This window comes from Prosopis cineraria, unplaced genomic scaffold (genome assembly GCF_029017545.1).
Source record: "Prosopis cineraria cultivar Desert tree isolate PC_DT_omini unplaced genomic scaffold, ASM2901754v1 PC5, whole genome shotgun sequence".
NCBI lineage: Eukaryota > Viridiplantae > Streptophyta > Magnoliopsida > Fabales > Fabaceae > Prosopis > Prosopis cineraria.
In genome coordinates, this window is record NW_026555336.1 from 40,712,456 (window position 1) to 40,728,351 (window position 15,896).

General features: G+C 34.2%; 2 protein-coding genes and 1 long non-coding RNA gene across 3 annotated transcripts; 1 reads left to right on the forward strand and 2 right to left on the reverse strand.

Moving 5' to 3' along the window:
• Positions 1-4,575: 4,575 nt before the first annotated feature.
• Positions 4,576-6,159, reverse strand: LOC129310491 (uncharacterized). The gene is made up of 3 exons (XR_008593123.1): positions 5,996-6,159; positions 5,264-5,329; positions 4,576-4,715 (listed from the first exon to the last, which is right to left on the reverse strand). It is a non-coding gene; the product is annotated as an uncharacterized LOC129310491 (long non-coding RNA).
• A 3,283-nt stretch (positions 6,160-9,442) lies between these two features.
• LOC129311404 (DNA damage-repair/toleration protein DRT100-like) lies at positions 9,443-12,135 on the forward strand. The gene is made up of 2 exons (XM_054953704.1): positions 9,443-9,784; positions 9,881-12,135. Exon 2 carries the CDS (start codon positions 9,962-9,964, stop codon positions 11,762-11,764), a length of 1,803 nt encoding a protein of 600 aa, XP_054809679.1. The 5' UTR covers positions 9,443-9,784; positions 9,881-9,961; the 3' UTR covers positions 11,765-12,135.
• Positions 12,136-12,556: 421 nt separating this feature from the next.
• Positions 12,557-14,617, reverse strand: LOC129311809 (high mobility group B protein 7-like). The gene is made up of 8 exons (XM_054954278.1): positions 14,387-14,617; positions 13,778-13,860; positions 13,625-13,673; positions 13,418-13,531; positions 13,273-13,330; positions 13,141-13,185; positions 12,947-13,036; positions 12,557-12,862 (listed from the first exon to the last, which is right to left on the reverse strand). The coding sequence occupies exons 1-8, from the start codon at positions 14,506-14,508 to the stop codon at positions 12,755-12,757; spliced, it is 669 nt and encodes a 222-aa protein (XP_054810253.1). The 5' UTR covers positions 14,509-14,617; the 3' UTR covers positions 12,557-12,754.
• Between the last annotated feature and the right edge of the window lie 1,279 nt (positions 14,618-15,896).

Sequence of the window (15,896 nt, forward strand, 5' to 3'; positions counted from 1 at the left end):
ATTTTAAAGACAGACTCATGTGTTTGAGAGTTCAAGATAAAATGAAATGAAATAGAATGAAGTATAATAGGAAAAAAGTTATCATCGTTTTGGAAATAGAAAGTGAATAAGGTAAAGAACAATGAACTCTTTTCTTGAACTAGCTAGCAGATGAGACTTGATCGAAACGTTGAGAATGTTAATGGATGGACAACAGCTTCTCTAAATTGGATCATGTAAATATATTTAAAGTGTACTATTTTGAAAATTAAAATAGAGGGATTAGCAAACTAATATTTTTTCCCATTTTCACTCACTTTTTTTTTCTCTTAAACATTTGAAAAGTTTTTTTATGTCTAAATTAAACATCCTTTTTTACAAATTTTTATATTACTAGCTCCACTTAAAACGTAATATTCTAAATCTAATTGGATGGGTCTATCCTTTGCTGTTAATATTTTAAAGGAGAGTAATCTCTCATGTCGAAGAAAATATTGCAGGCCCCTAGTTAAAAAAATAAAATAAAATTTAAAATTCCAATATTTTAAAGGAGATTTTCTTGTCTTCTTTAGAGATTAATCTCTAATGTGGTAGAAAATATTGCAGGCCTCCAGTTGAAAAAAAATTAAAATTCGAATGCATATATTAAAAATTATCATAATTAATCAGCAATAACACGCATGAAATAAATTTATTTCCAGAAAATAAAAGATCGCATGGTTATTCATTCAAAAAAAGTGAGTAATAAATAATGAATCATATTTATACATTAAGTAAATAAAAGTATAAAAATATATACATTTCTCTATTGAATATACATTGTGTATTAGTTATCATCGTTTGTGCCCTTAAACAACCAATGAATCCCTTTTCCTGTCTTCTTTAACGGGTCACCTTTGGGAAGAAAACCAATTTATCACTTTGTTCATGGACATTGGTTCCAGCTTGGCCCAGAAAAAGGGGTGAAAAGAAGAAGAACAATACTCACACCGGGCTGACCCGACCCAACAAGAATGGGGCGACTTGCAGCTCAGGGGTTAGTGGAAATTCTAGAAAGGGGTTTGATGGACTCTTTAGACTGTTGGTGATGGATGGACCTGGACATGGTTATTTGAGGACCTTATTGTCCTCAGCACATGTCCATGTTTTTGGCATTGGCACAGACAGCAGGAAATCTCCAAGACCGCACTCTGTTGGGAATTAAGTCTCTTCTGTCCATTAAGGTTACATCATGATCCCGATTATTGACATTATGGGATGGTAATAAATTAAAAGCAAATGCATTGTTGATAATTTGAAAATATTTGATTTGTGGTACTGATGGCAACCTGTTTAATTAATGTCTCTAGCTGCTAAAGAGATGTCATGATTGGATTAGCAAATTCTTGATGAGAGTTGTTATGGCTCTGGCAGTGGCAGGCTGCCCATATTTGAAATGTGCCTAAATGACTGTTGAAGCAACGTGATATATATGGCCATAGCACAGCTGATAACTTTGCTTCAGGTAAACAGCAATGATAATGCAGAGCTGAATGAGGATAGGATTGTAGAAAGTACAAGGTCCCCAATATATCTAGTTCCTAGGTTTTCTTGCTTGGTTGACGTCGTGTCTGTATGTTAAGCTCCCCGCTTCCCGGTGACCTGGAGCAATATTCCAATTCATCCAGGCAAAATTATTGTCAAAACGACAGGTTAGATCAGGGAAGTCTTTATGCCTAAATCATAAGATATAACCGATACAATATTTGTCTGAGATTATATTTTCATTATTGCTAATTGAAATCAGTGATTCTTCTGAGTCAACAATAATATTGACAATCTGCCTTCATGCTAAAAAAACACCCCTTCAGATGACTCTCTGAATATCTATCTGACTTCATCCTCTGACAAATTCATTTTCTTTCTCAGCAGTCAGACTAAATTAGACTTTTTTGTGGTCATGCCGCAATTATGCATTCAGGGAGTAGAGTTTGTTACATTTTTTTATTCTTCTACTTGTGCAAATAAGAATAAGCAAGGAGTTATATTATTTAATTACGAATTATTATAAACGATGCAACTTGGTATAGATTGCTATATTTGACACAGATGTGGGTTGCTGTTTTAATAGTGAGGAAACAATGGTTGACAGTCGAGGAATGTTGAAGACACAAATTTGGTGGAATTAGTGAAACTAGAAAAGGGATCACATGGTGATTGGTGAAGCCAGTAGGACCATTTTAATGAAGGGGACTGAACCGGTTTGGAGTGTAATGCGAGCTTTTATGAAATTAGGGGGACCATGTCCCAGGGAAAATAAATAAATAAAAAAATAATCCACAAAATCCAAATCTCAGTTCAACACAGTCACACAATCATGAATCATCCCACATGGACTCTGCGTCCTTTCTCGCGCAATCAACGCAACCTAACCTGCTCCTTCAATTCCTTCCATTTTGAATCTCTTCTTTTTCTTCTCATATCATAAACTGAACCCTCTCTTTCAATTCACTTTCAAACTTCTTAGCCGTTATCTCATCCCTCCTCACATCTCTCTGTTTTCCATTTCTTATCTGCTGCTTCATTTATTTATTACCGCATATCCCAGTCATTGTCATTGTCATAGATATCAAATCTCTAGATACATGATTTTTTTCATGATTCATCATACATTAATAGATTTCAGCTGTGGGACTTGTAAATTTACTCCATAAGATAATTGCACCGTACGTAGCACTCCTTTTTTATTTTCGGAACTTGCATTGTGCCCGCCAGGTTTCAAGATATTTTTAGCAACTGATATAACTGCCATCTCAAATGTTTAGAGTTTGGCATTTGATATATGCATTATTTGTTACATATGGGTGTTTGTTTTTAACTTTTACTATCAAGCGTTTATTTATTATAAGGAGAAATGATGCGACTTTTTATTATGTTCATGATTTGGGATTCATTCCCTGCAAAAATCACCCGTCATTTTTTAAATTGTTTTCCAAGTTTTAAAGCACATTCAATTCATCTCTAGATTTTTTTTTTTTCATGAGAATTCAACTAAAGATTTGAAGTTTTAAACAAATAGAGACGAAGCCCATAAAAAGTAGTCATTGGAAACATTTGGAATAACTAATTTTTTCCATAAAAAGTAAAGAATTTGTGGTGTTGTTGCGACATCTAAGAGGAGATTACTGAAAAAACTTTTGAGGCAGAGCCCGTAAAGAAGAATTAGAGCCTGTTTATTTTAGTTTATTTCATAAAAAAATCACCTATTTTTTAAAAATATATATATTTGATAAGTTTTTATGATGCTTATTTAAAGTTTTAAAAATAATCAGAATCCAAAAAAAATTAAATTTTTAATTATTTTGAAAAGTTATTTTATTTTAAATAGCTTCTGAAAATAATTTAATGTAATAAATGAGAAAGTGTTTGAAAAAAGCAAGACATGCAAAGAAATCATAAAATTTTAAAAATAATATAATAATAAATTATTTTCACAAAACAAAAATAAAATAAGAAGTCATAAAATTTAAAAAATAATTAATTAATAATCACTTTTATTACTATAATTAAACATAAAATAATTTTTACTTTTTATAAAATCTTTACAAAATAATTTTTTATAAAATTTTTAAATTACTTAAAAATAATTTATTTTTAAATTTTAAATAAACAAGCCTTTAATTAATATAACTTTTGATGACAATTTGAAAATGAAATTATTAAAAGTTGACTTTTTGTGACACTTTTCTGGATCCTCACCGAAAATCTGACTTTTAAATAATGTCATGGCCGTTGTTACAAATCTCGGAGGCAGATCAGTCTCATATTTATTTAGGCGGAGCCAGACTGCCAGAGAATAAACTGAGATTTCCATTGCCGGAGAAAAAGGAAAGGAAAAAAATTTCAGTGAGAATTTTAAATTCATAATAATAATATGCCGTTAATAAGTTGACAATAAAATTATTTCAATCAACTCATTAATTTATTTCAATCTTTTATATATGTAGTGAAATTTTAAAATTTTAAAAATTTTAATTAAAATTTGGATCTCATTAAAAATTTAAAAAAAAAGAAGAAGCAAAGAAAGAGAGAAATAAAAGAAAAGGACTCTGATAAGTTTCTAATGTCGGAATGTTTAGGGTATAGTGACAGTTTGCACAAATTCTTCAGGAATTTGAAATCAAACATTAGTACCAAAAAGGAATTAGTTGTAGTGAGAGAAGTTAGTTTTTCATAATATAATCAATTAAAATTTAAATCTTTATTAAAAAAAAGTGCTTTTATTTAGTATCCTACTTAACTAATAACAAGTATTGTCTCATCAGGCAGGTCATTTACATGAATCATGCAATATCATCGTGCTAGGATAACGACAACTGTAACACCCTCAAATTTACAAACCGATTTTTCGCAAATTATTAATTCAAGAAATCATTTTTTTTTTCATTGAACCCTTATCATACCCTTATCATGGTAGAAAAATTTCTACCATGATACATCCAAGACAATATACCACAGGTCTTAAAATATCTCAAAAAGCAATTAGAACCATGAGGGACAGACATGATACTCATAGCATGTTATTTAAATTAGGTCATGAATCAAAAGGGACAGACATAATCCTCTTGGACATATAATTGCATTTAATAAAAAGGATTAGAGTTTACATTGCATAATACAAAATGAGAGGCAACGTAAAAGATGGTGTCTCATACACCAAAGTTACGCCTCTGGTGCTTTCTCGGTCGAACTCGCTCCTGTAAAAATATTAACCACGGGGAATGAGACTTAAAAGTCTCAGTAACCAAAAATTAATATGTAATGATGCATGCGGATGTAACTAATCATGCGATTGCTAAGTGGGCACACAAAACATTTAACCGAACAATATTTTCAAACAAACCGAACAAGTATTTAATTGCATGACTGCACCTTATATCCTCCTTTCACCATGCTCGGACGCCAAATCACCCGGCCAAAGGTGAGTTGGACCAAGCGACACGCCACTCATTGGGTCCAATGAGGGCTTACCACGTGGTAATAATTAACCGAACAGAAATTCCCATTAACACCATACATTAAAATACCCTGACAAGTCATGCATCATTCAAATATCCAAACAGGAATATATCCGAACAATAATATCTCATCATGATAAACAAAAATAAATTTTTAACCCACTTGGCAATAATTTCAAACAAGTATATACAGTATTTATTTTCAATAATTCATAATTTTTTCAAACAACAAAACAACACATAACCATTCACAAACACACTCATCACAACACATTAATAATGGTTACCTTGTGTCTTGAATAACAAGTTCCCCTTCACAACTCCTTTTTCACCACTATCTTTGTCAATATAATCTACATAATTATTTCACAATACTATATATTAATTTTACATTAAAATAAATAACTCTAATTTAAAGAGTTAGAAAGTCTTAAATCTATAGTCTATATTAACACTAATTTAAGATTTATGCCTTATTTAACTTCCCAAATTCTTTTCTAAAATTCTCGTACCCTAATGAACTATTTTTTTTTATCCTCAATTCACTTCTAGTATCACAATTTCATCCTTCTACATTCTAAAAATTCATCCAAAAATAAATTAAAAATTTTAGAATTATCCTGAAGCCTCAAATCACCTTTCTATAACCTCAAAAATACCTATTCATACTTAAATAAATATTTAATAATCATAGATTTATCCCTACATCTCAGATTCCACATAAATTCAACCATATAGATCTAGATTTTAACTCAAAAATTCTTAAACATGAGTTTCAACCTTAAAAAAAATATTCTATAATATTTACTATATCCCTAAGAATTTTAACCTATATTTTTAATCCATCATATCATCAGATTAACTATCCTATAGAAAAATCCTAATCAAAATATTTACTCTATCCTACAAAATAATCATATCACTAGAAAGCTAATATTATTTAGAAAATAACTATAAAATTAATTTTGTAATTAAATAAATTTTTAAATGCTAATCTAAACAGGAAAGTTAGAACATACCTGAAGAAAAAAGAAAATAATCCCCCCTTGCGAGAAAACGCCGAGCAACGTGAGAGGAAGAGAGAAAAATAATATAAAAATGGGATTGTGAGTCCCAAAAAAAAAAACTATAGGTTTGAATTTAATTATTCAAACCTTTGGGCCCAAAGTTGCAATTTTCTCTAAATTGCATCTTAGCCTCTCATGCTTCCTAATGCACACACCCCCTCCTTTTTATACATGAAGGCACCTCTTCTCTTCCCTCATCTAACCAATGTGGGACTTAGAAACAACAACCTTCCACCTCCCCTTTTTTTTTGTTCCTTCTACCTTCTCTTTTTTTTTTTAACACACACATAAAAAAAAATTATTTATGTATTATATCTTAACTAAATATTGCTTATGTGGTTTTAAATTTAAATTTTTAAATTCATAATTAAATACCTAATCATAATATTATTTCTAAATAACCTCAAATAATATAAATTCCTATTATTATCATTTTTTTCCTCAAAACCTAAATTCCACAATTTCTTTATTATATAAAAATCAGGATGTTACAACAACAACTTAGATATACTCTCCCTAATCATCATTATAAGATACCTTATAAAAGAATCATTTTTTATTATAAACTACTTGATATGATATTAATTAAATTTTTTCAATATGTTTTTACTTAAAAGAGAAAAAGTTATGCAAATTTAAAAATTTTCAATTTAAATATGGGTAGAATTATAAATTTTTTTAATTTTAAGACAATTAATAATTTAATCACTTCTCTTTAATTCCAATAAGGTGATTATACAGGTGCTTTATAATAAAAATTGGATGGAATACCATTTTAAACATATTCATAACTATTGAAGGGAAAAATTATAAATTATAATCATTCACAGAAAAATAAAGTCATATTCTATTCCTCTAGTCATATTTATATGAGAGAGAGAAAGAGAGAGAGATAGAGAGTATTTATTTTAATTTCATTTATAAAGCACCTTAGTGATTATTGTGTCCATTTTTACCCTTTTGCCTTTAATAAAAGTTTGGAAGGTTATTAAATACTAGAAAACTTTATTTTTAAATTATGTATATACCCTCTGTTCAAAAATGAAAAACATTTTTTGAGAAGTTAGATACTAAAAAATGTAAGGTATTTTTAATCTTTTGAGATGTAATCATTGTCTTTTTTTTCAAAAATGTCTCCGTTGATAATAATTTTATGTTAATTGTAGGATATTTAATAAGGGTAAATATAAAAAGATAAAGTTAGTTTGAAAGTAGATAACTACTTTATTGAGAGGTGAAATTTAATTAAAAATGTCTTATATTTTTTAACAGGGGAAGTATTTAAATGTTTAAAATTAAAAACCTATTAAATTTTTAGACAGTATCAATAAAATTTAAAAATTTTTTTAATTTCAATAAAAATACTGAAAGTAGCTTATAAAAAGTACGTAAATAGAGCTGAAGTAAGAAGAACTTCAATCAAATTAAATTTAAAGGGGGGGGTCAAATCTTAGGCAGGGAGTGACAAGTAATTAATTGTGGGTGTTATACTTATTATCAAATTAAAGAAAGCAAGAAATGAGAGGAGCAAGTGCAAAATGTTGAGTACAGAAGGTGGTTGGGTAGGGTTGCTGTGTCCTTCACCAATTCATGAATTAATTAAGAAGGAAATCCGATCATTAATTAGGATTCGTGATTTGTGGCTGGAATAAGACAAATAGGGATTTGTGATTAAGCACTGATCATTATTTGCATTCCCAGTTTCTGATGCCTGCCCCACACACGTCCCACCTACTCCCACTCATCCCTCAAGATACTACACTCCCCACAATTTCATTAATAAAGAAGAAACGTTTGAATAAGTGAAGAGATCAATTACTACATTAACAGATCACATTCGGATATAAGGTGAAATTTTTTTTTGTGGGGGAGGGGGGAAGAAAGAAAGAAAGAAAAGCTAGGTGATAAGAGAGTTGAGATTTCAAAATGACATTGAGGACTTGAGGTTGCTTGCCCAACCTCAAAAGGTATGCCCGCCCGACAGGAGGCTTAGTTAATATCCCAAAAGATGGATTAAACGTTAATTAATACATAAAGATCAAAACACAACAAAATTGTACCCCTCACGAAAGCCATGCTCAATTATTTCCCCTTATCTTTCTTCTCATTCTCACTCAAACTTTGTTTATATATATATATATATATATATGAGATTCATCAATTCACTTTACTCATGCTAAATTTAAATGAACTACAAGATTGTTGTAACTCTTAACATGATGAAGACGCTAATGAGTCACCTTGATATTCTTGAAACTAAACTAACATCATTAAAATATATATATTTATATACATAGAAATAATGTTAACAATGATACATTTATATAACAACTACACAAAATATTATCTTCACCTTTGATTTTCTGTGCGCTCTAAAGAGCATGACATAAAAGTCAATGCAAGAGGGGGAGAGATTTTATTTTTTCCTTTTATTAAGTGGTTTTAAAAATATAATAATAAGAAAGAAGACATATTTGGGCAGGGTAGCAAGCTGGCTGAGCATGCTTGAATCACAAAGAAGGAAAAGTCAACAGTAGATTGTAGCTTTAGAATAAAAGAAATGTTGAGAGAGAGAGAGAGTTACTGCATGTCACTCAAAAGCAATGCAACAATAATCTACACATTTCCTCCCTTTTCTTTCTAAACCTCACCACCAGTTGTCACGGCCGGCCGGCCAGCCAGATTCTGCACAAAACTTCTTTTCTCAGAAAAATTCAATTACAATAATGATAATGCTTTAGTGAAAAGGAAACATAATTGTACAAATAATAGAACTCCAACAGAACAAATGAAATAACCACATTTTATGCATCCCCAACAAAAGAAAAATCAAATTGGTAAAAAGCGGGAGGTGAAAATGACGTTAAAGTGAAGGTTGAGTCGGGTGAAAAAAAAAAAAAAGAACTTGTGGTTCACCCAAGAGATATCTCAATTCATATAAAAAAATAAAGTAATATATGCGTACTTGAAGAATCCATAAGTGCTAGAAAAATCTCGATTACCTCGAGTATAGGCAGGTACACAACCCACAAGTCCCCAGAGCCTTCAGAGAATTCAGAGATAATGGAAGTAGAAGAAAATGAATCGTGTGTTTGCGGTTACCGACTAATCATTTTATATAGATCAGATCAGTAACCGCCTTATTAAATAATTAAATAATTATATTATCTATTATCTCTGACTCAATTAGTTAAAAGATAGGAAATAATTAGCGGCTACTGGGTTGTGGGTTGGGCCTCTGCCCATTGGGTTCACTTGTGTGATCCACCTATCACGGTCCACATAAGATCATAAAAATCAATCTATTGAACTTGTTAATTAATATTAATTTATAAATAATATTCCAATAAGAGATGGATGCGATTGATTGAAGCATACGAGTAAAAAGCGTTCAACTTGTGGGAGGCAGACAAGTACTGCTTGGCTGGGCAAGAAGCTTGTGGAGGAGCAGAGTGATGAGGGAAATTTGAATCTAGTGCGCTCCAACGTTCGAGTACTCTCAGGGATCCTCGTGATTCATCAAACGGCCACGAATTTCCATGTGAACTTCTTCACACACTCGCTCTCAGCTGCCTTCTATCAAAATTCTCCTTCCTTTCTCCCGCAAGCTTTTCTCTCATGCCACTATAAATTCCTTATTCCTGCATGCACTTCTCCAACAAAATCATCATTCTCACTCGCTTCTCATCATCATACCTTCCTGTCTACGTGAAAGTATAGAATAAACACATGTCGGGACTGGTACTTTTTCCTACTGTTATCTCACTGTATTGATTTTTTTTTTATATTTTTCTTTTTTTTCCCTCATAATTTCTCACTCGGGGCTTCTCTTGTCAGATCCCGACTTCACTGGAAAACTAGATTCCGCCCATATTTTTCCGCTTTTAACTTCGATCTGATCGAGACCCACCTTCCAAAATGCAATTATGGAATTGGGTTTTCGACCTTCTGCTGGTATGTTCAGTGTTCCTCTGTCATCTATCAGAGAATGTTGCCCAGACAACATCGGAATCTCCAATCTGCTCTGAAGAAGACAGGGCTTCTCTTCTTGGCTTCAAAGCCGGCATCTCGCAGGACACGACAAATAGCCTTTCTTCATGGACGGGCAGGGATTGCTGCGATGGTGGCTGGGAAGGAGTTGAGTGCAATCCATCCACGGGTCGAGTCACCACATTGCAATTGCAGAGACCTGATAGTGATAGGGACAGTGGCCTTTACATGAAGGGCACTCTCTCTCCTTCACTGGGCAATCTGCGTTTCTTGGAGGTACTGATAATAAGTGGGATGAAGCACATCACAGGCCCAATTCCTGAGAGCTTCTCAAATTTAACTCGCCTCACTCAACTGGCTTTGGAGGATAATTCCCTTGGAGGGACCATCCCTCCAAGTTTAGGTCGCTTACCCTTGCTTCAGACTTTTTCACTCAGTGGGAACCATCTGAAAGGGCAGATTCCTCCGACATTAGGGAATTTCAGAAGCCTGGTCCAACTCAATTTGGCAAGAAATTTTCTGTCAGGTCCTATCCCCTTGTCTCTCAAAACTCTTCAGAATCTGCAGTACCTTGATGTTAGCTGTAATTTATTATCCGGGGCTATCCCAGATTTTGTGGGGCAGTTACGAAATTTGACCTTCATTGATCTTTCTGATAACCAGTTTATAGGGAGAATTCCTCTTTCCTTGTTTAACCTGGCCAATCTTTTAGACTTGTCCTTGAGCCATAACAGGCTCACCGGGGTCATCCCAGATCAGATTGGAACCTTGAAGTCCTTGACCAGTCTTAAGTTAAGTGGCAATCAGCTCACTGGTCATCTTCCACTGTCCATATCAAGATTACAGAACCTTTGGTACCTTAATTTATCTAGAAACGCATTCTCTGATCCCTTACCAGCTATCCCTAGCAAGGGTATCCCTTCTCTTTTATCAATAGACTTGTCCTACAACAATCTCAGCTTGGGAAGTGTTCCCGATTGGATCAGAACGAAGCCACTGAAGGATGTCAGTTTAGCTGGGTGTAAATTGAAGGGAAATCTCCCTATCTTCGTAAGACCTGACTCTTTGAGCACCATAGACCTCTCAGATAACTACTTGGTTAGTGGCATTTCAGGTTTCTTCACAAACATGTCCAGCCTGCAAAAGGTCAAGCTCTCAAACAACCAGTTAAAAGTTGACCTTTCTGAAATCAAATTGCCCACAGGGGTATCTTCCATTGATTTGCATGCAAATCTGCTAGTGGGTTCATTATCATCAGTCATAAACAGCAGGACAAGCAGCTCTTTGGAGGTTTTAGATGTATCAGGAAATTCGATTTCAGGAAAAATTCCAGAATTCATTGCGGGCTCAACATTGAAGGTCTTAAATATAAGAGGCAACAATATATCAGGTCAAATCCCTGTTTCAATCTCAAATTTGATTGAACTGGAGAGATTTGACATATCAAGGAACCACATATTGGGAACCATTCCTCCAAGTTTAGGATTGTTGCTGAAGCTGCAATGGCTTGACCTGTCTGTAAATGGACTCACAGGAAAAATCCCTAGCACTCTGTCACAGCTTGTTGGTTTAAGGCATGCAAGCTTCAGGGCAAACAGACTTTGTGGAGAAATACCACAGAGTAGACCATTCAACATCTTTCCTCCAGTTGCTTATGCTCACAATCTTTGTTTATGTGGCAAACCCTTGCCACCATGCAAGGGAAACAGAGATGAGAAGATGGGTCAGTGAGGTGCTGACTTAATCAGCCTAGTTCAAATGTTCATGCTTTGTGACCATTGCCATATCAGCATTAGGCTCCACATTGAGTCAAGAACTACCTATCTAGTCATATTTTTCTCCATTCTGAGATTACCAAATTGGTAGTGTTCCATTTTATAGTATTATATTATTTTAATAAAACTCCCCACACTGTTGTATCTTTTTACTTTCTTAATCAAATTAAGATGTCACGTGTTATAGTTAAATGTTATTATTTTATTAAAAATTTGCCACATCATGTAGCACGAGTCTAGCTTTGTGATAATAAAGCAAAAATATAAATTTCAATTGTACAAGCTAACGCAATAATATGTACTTCGCCAAGGCCCCATTGCATCTTACTCTTATCCAGATGATCATGACTTGAGTAATGATTAATGAAGTTCAAGACAACAGATAAAACCATGCCGCAAAAGCCCGATATCTCATTAACGAAAGCACGTTCCACAAAGAAAGCGTGCCGTGAAAACAATAGCGCGCCCCGCAGAAACATCAAAATTCTAAACACATTTATTATGAAATCTTTAGGTCTCAGATGGCTTGGCTTTGGCATCTGTTACACTCTATTCAGATTAATCGGAACCCCATATCCACTATGACCATAAAAACAAAGTGGCGATTTATTTTTAAAAAAAAAAATCTTAGATCCGAGATAAGAAATATCGCTCTAGCACCCAATACAACGCACCCAACTATCAGTAGCTTCGACGCAAATTCTATCAAAGGTTTTACGGCAGAAGGCAAAATCAAATCACAACACCCTTTGAGCCTGCGGAAAACCAGGAATCATGCTATAATTAATTACCCTCTTAAAAAAAATCAGTGGAGAACATCGCCAAATCATTTTGCAATTGAAGCCTGCAAAATACTAATTCTACCATCTAAAAAAAAAAATCAATTTACAGCCCTAGAGCAAGCATTCAGGTAATCTTTCTCGTATACACAGTTAATCATGTTCCACTACTCCTCATCAGTGAGCTCTTCATTTTCCTTTGCTGCGTCATCCTTCCCAGACTCCTCTTGACCCCCTTCCTCAGCCGCATCTTCCCTATCAGATCCCTCTTGTTCCTGAGGAAAAAGTACATATTTTCAGACAGAAGAATAAACAATCAAACCAATAATATAATATAAACTCAAACAACGAAACCATACAGCTCCGTCTTCTGCAGCATTATAACTTTCCAAAGCTTTCTCATATTCGGCCTTGAGCTCAGCAGCTCTATCCATGTAAGGCTTCTTCTCCTGCTCCAATTATGGCCAACACATGAGGTTTGATCAACATCAAATTGTCAAATTTTTTTTTTGGGGGGGAGGGGGCTATACAAATGGAATTATCTATCACTTGCCTCATCAGATAAGGACTTCCACTTCTCACCTGCCTCCTTACCAACCTAGATTATCATTCGAATGGTAAGCTAGTTAGCATGAATTGGTATAATTAACCAGAAAATCGTTATCCATTTATCAAGTTTCATTACCCTCTTGACATCATTGGAATCAGGATTTGCTTCCTTGAAAGATTTTCTGAACTCTTCCCTGCAACAAAAGTTTCAAACTAAATAAAATAATCAAAGATAAGAGCAACGTTGTTCATAACACAAAAATAGGAATGTGAGAGCTGACAGGAAGACAAAGAAGGCTGTAGGAGGACGCTTGGGTTTGTTTGGATCCTTGCCCTTCTTTCCCTTCTCCACCTTGGCCTTTTTTGCCTTAGGCTCACTTGATTTAGGCTTCTTCCTAAACAATTCCCAATCAAAACAAATAGTGAGTGAACAGGACCATATTAACTGGTTATGGAAAAACTGAAGACAACCAAGGAATGCAATTAACCTCTCCACTGGCTTCTTGACCTCAGCAGGCTTTTCCACAACCTGAGCCTCTGAATAAGCAAGATTCAGAACAATGATTAGACATTAAATAATAGGATAAAATATCCACCAAAATGTTGTCTTATAAGAAGACGAGAATAAAGTGATATAATACCCAGATTCATTTTAATTTTAGCCTCAAGGCTGCAACTATGCATGCTAATGAGGGCCACTGGGACATTCTTGTTGCACTCTTCGCTGCAGAGAATAGAAAGAAGATATTTAAACGGCCAGAAGCAGATGCTCAGGGAGGGAGGGGGGAGAAAAAGCCGGATAGGAAGCTAAATGATCGCGCACAATAATCAAGATCGGAAGTACAAGCAGAGTCATCAAAAAAGAATTAAATCAATTTGCCGGGTCACCTTAAATACTGTCGCTAATTTTGATTTCCACGGAATATGATGTAAACACAACCCACAATCGCATCAAGTTCCATGACCATATGGATCAAGCAGGATTACAAGCTACATGATTTCCCCCAAAAACATCAAAGAACAGCAACCACAGAATTTAAAATCCCCGAGTTCATGTTCGATAATCCCCAGTAAAATTAACCGCTTAAGTAACATAGTTCGAAATGAACGAGAGTAGAGAGAAACGCTTAAAACAAAAGTCCAACAAAGAAACATCTGAACAGGGAAGAAACACACATCGAAACGTCATGCAATCGAACAAAACCAAGAGACAGGTTAAGAATGTTGGAAGTAAGAAGCGAGAAACGAACCATTTGGCAAAAGCACTGCCATCTTTGGCGCGGACAAGACCAGTGGCAGCCCTAGAATCGACAGCATCGACTCTCTTTCTGGCCTGTGAAGGGTTCGACCTAGTTGATTTTCCCCCCGCCATTTCGACAGTTTCGCGCCTTCTTCAAAATGCGATTCTACAAGGAGAGCGAATGTTGAGGGCGAAACGGACGGGTATATATCAGACGCAAGACTTGAAGCGGCGAAGTGGGAAAATGGGAATTGTGACATTTCGGTTTTAGCGCCAAAGGAGCTTATATTCGTTTTTCAGCCCCGCGCCCTGCCACTCCCTTTTCACACGGATCTATGACCTGGCACTCTCATCGACCGTCCATTTCTGCCTTGTGTTTTAATGGACAGTGCAGATTTGATGGCCATTTCGCTCTTCTTTTTCTTTTTTTTATTTGTCAACATAGTTTTGGGCCCTGGTATTCCTAATAGGCTCCTAGGCTCTACCTGTACCTAACAAATTTGATTCTGGATGGCCCGTATCCAAAACCAAGATGTCATCAAAGAGCCTTTCCAAGACCAGAACCAGGGGCCAAAAAAAAAAATGTGTTTCAGATTAGCATGGCCCTTGCGCAAGGATGACACACACAAATCAATAAATAAAAATAAAAATTGAAGCTCAAACTCCATTATTTTGGGAAGGGGGTTGCAAATAAATCTCTATATATATATATCCCCGTTCTGAATTTATAGTTTTACACATATCGCGCTATTCATTTGTTTGGCAGAACCTGTCATGCCATTTATTATAGAAGGAATATGGAGGAAATGCGATCACTTTCACAATGCATGAGGTGAGAAGCAGATATAATAATCATTTATAGTACAAAAACGGTTACAGCAGCCTACCACATCACGAGAGAGATAGAATGCAATATGATAAGCTCAAAACAATAAAAAATAAACCAAAGAAAATATATCAAAAAATATGTACAACTATAATTTATTGGGCCTATGTGATTTTCTCTCAAACAGTGTGAGTTGCTCCTTGTATTTAAGTTTAGAACCATTCTTCTTAACCTTGATAGACTTCATTTGACCTGTATTAATATTAGGCTTGATTTTATCTTTATTATTCCCTAGCAAACGAGAGGCTACTAGTAACAACCTAAGTTTGTCTTTGAAGTAGAGAAATCTAGTGGATGTCAACATTTTTGTAAGTAAATCTACAATTTGATCGCTTGTTGGAACATTTTTAATAGACACTTTATTTGCAAGCATCAAGTCTCGAATGAAATGTGTATCAATATGTTTAGTTCAAGCATAAAATGTTGGATTATAGGCCAAAGTAGCTGCATTAACATTGTCACACTAGATGGTTGAAGTTTGATTGTGTTTCAAGCCTAGCTCATCAAACAAGGAATGAAGTTACAATAATTCTATAGAAGTATGAACTAATGATCTATATTTTGATATAGTACTTGATCTAACTACAGCTATCTATTTACTCAAAGGACATGAAATTAAAGAATTACCAAAATA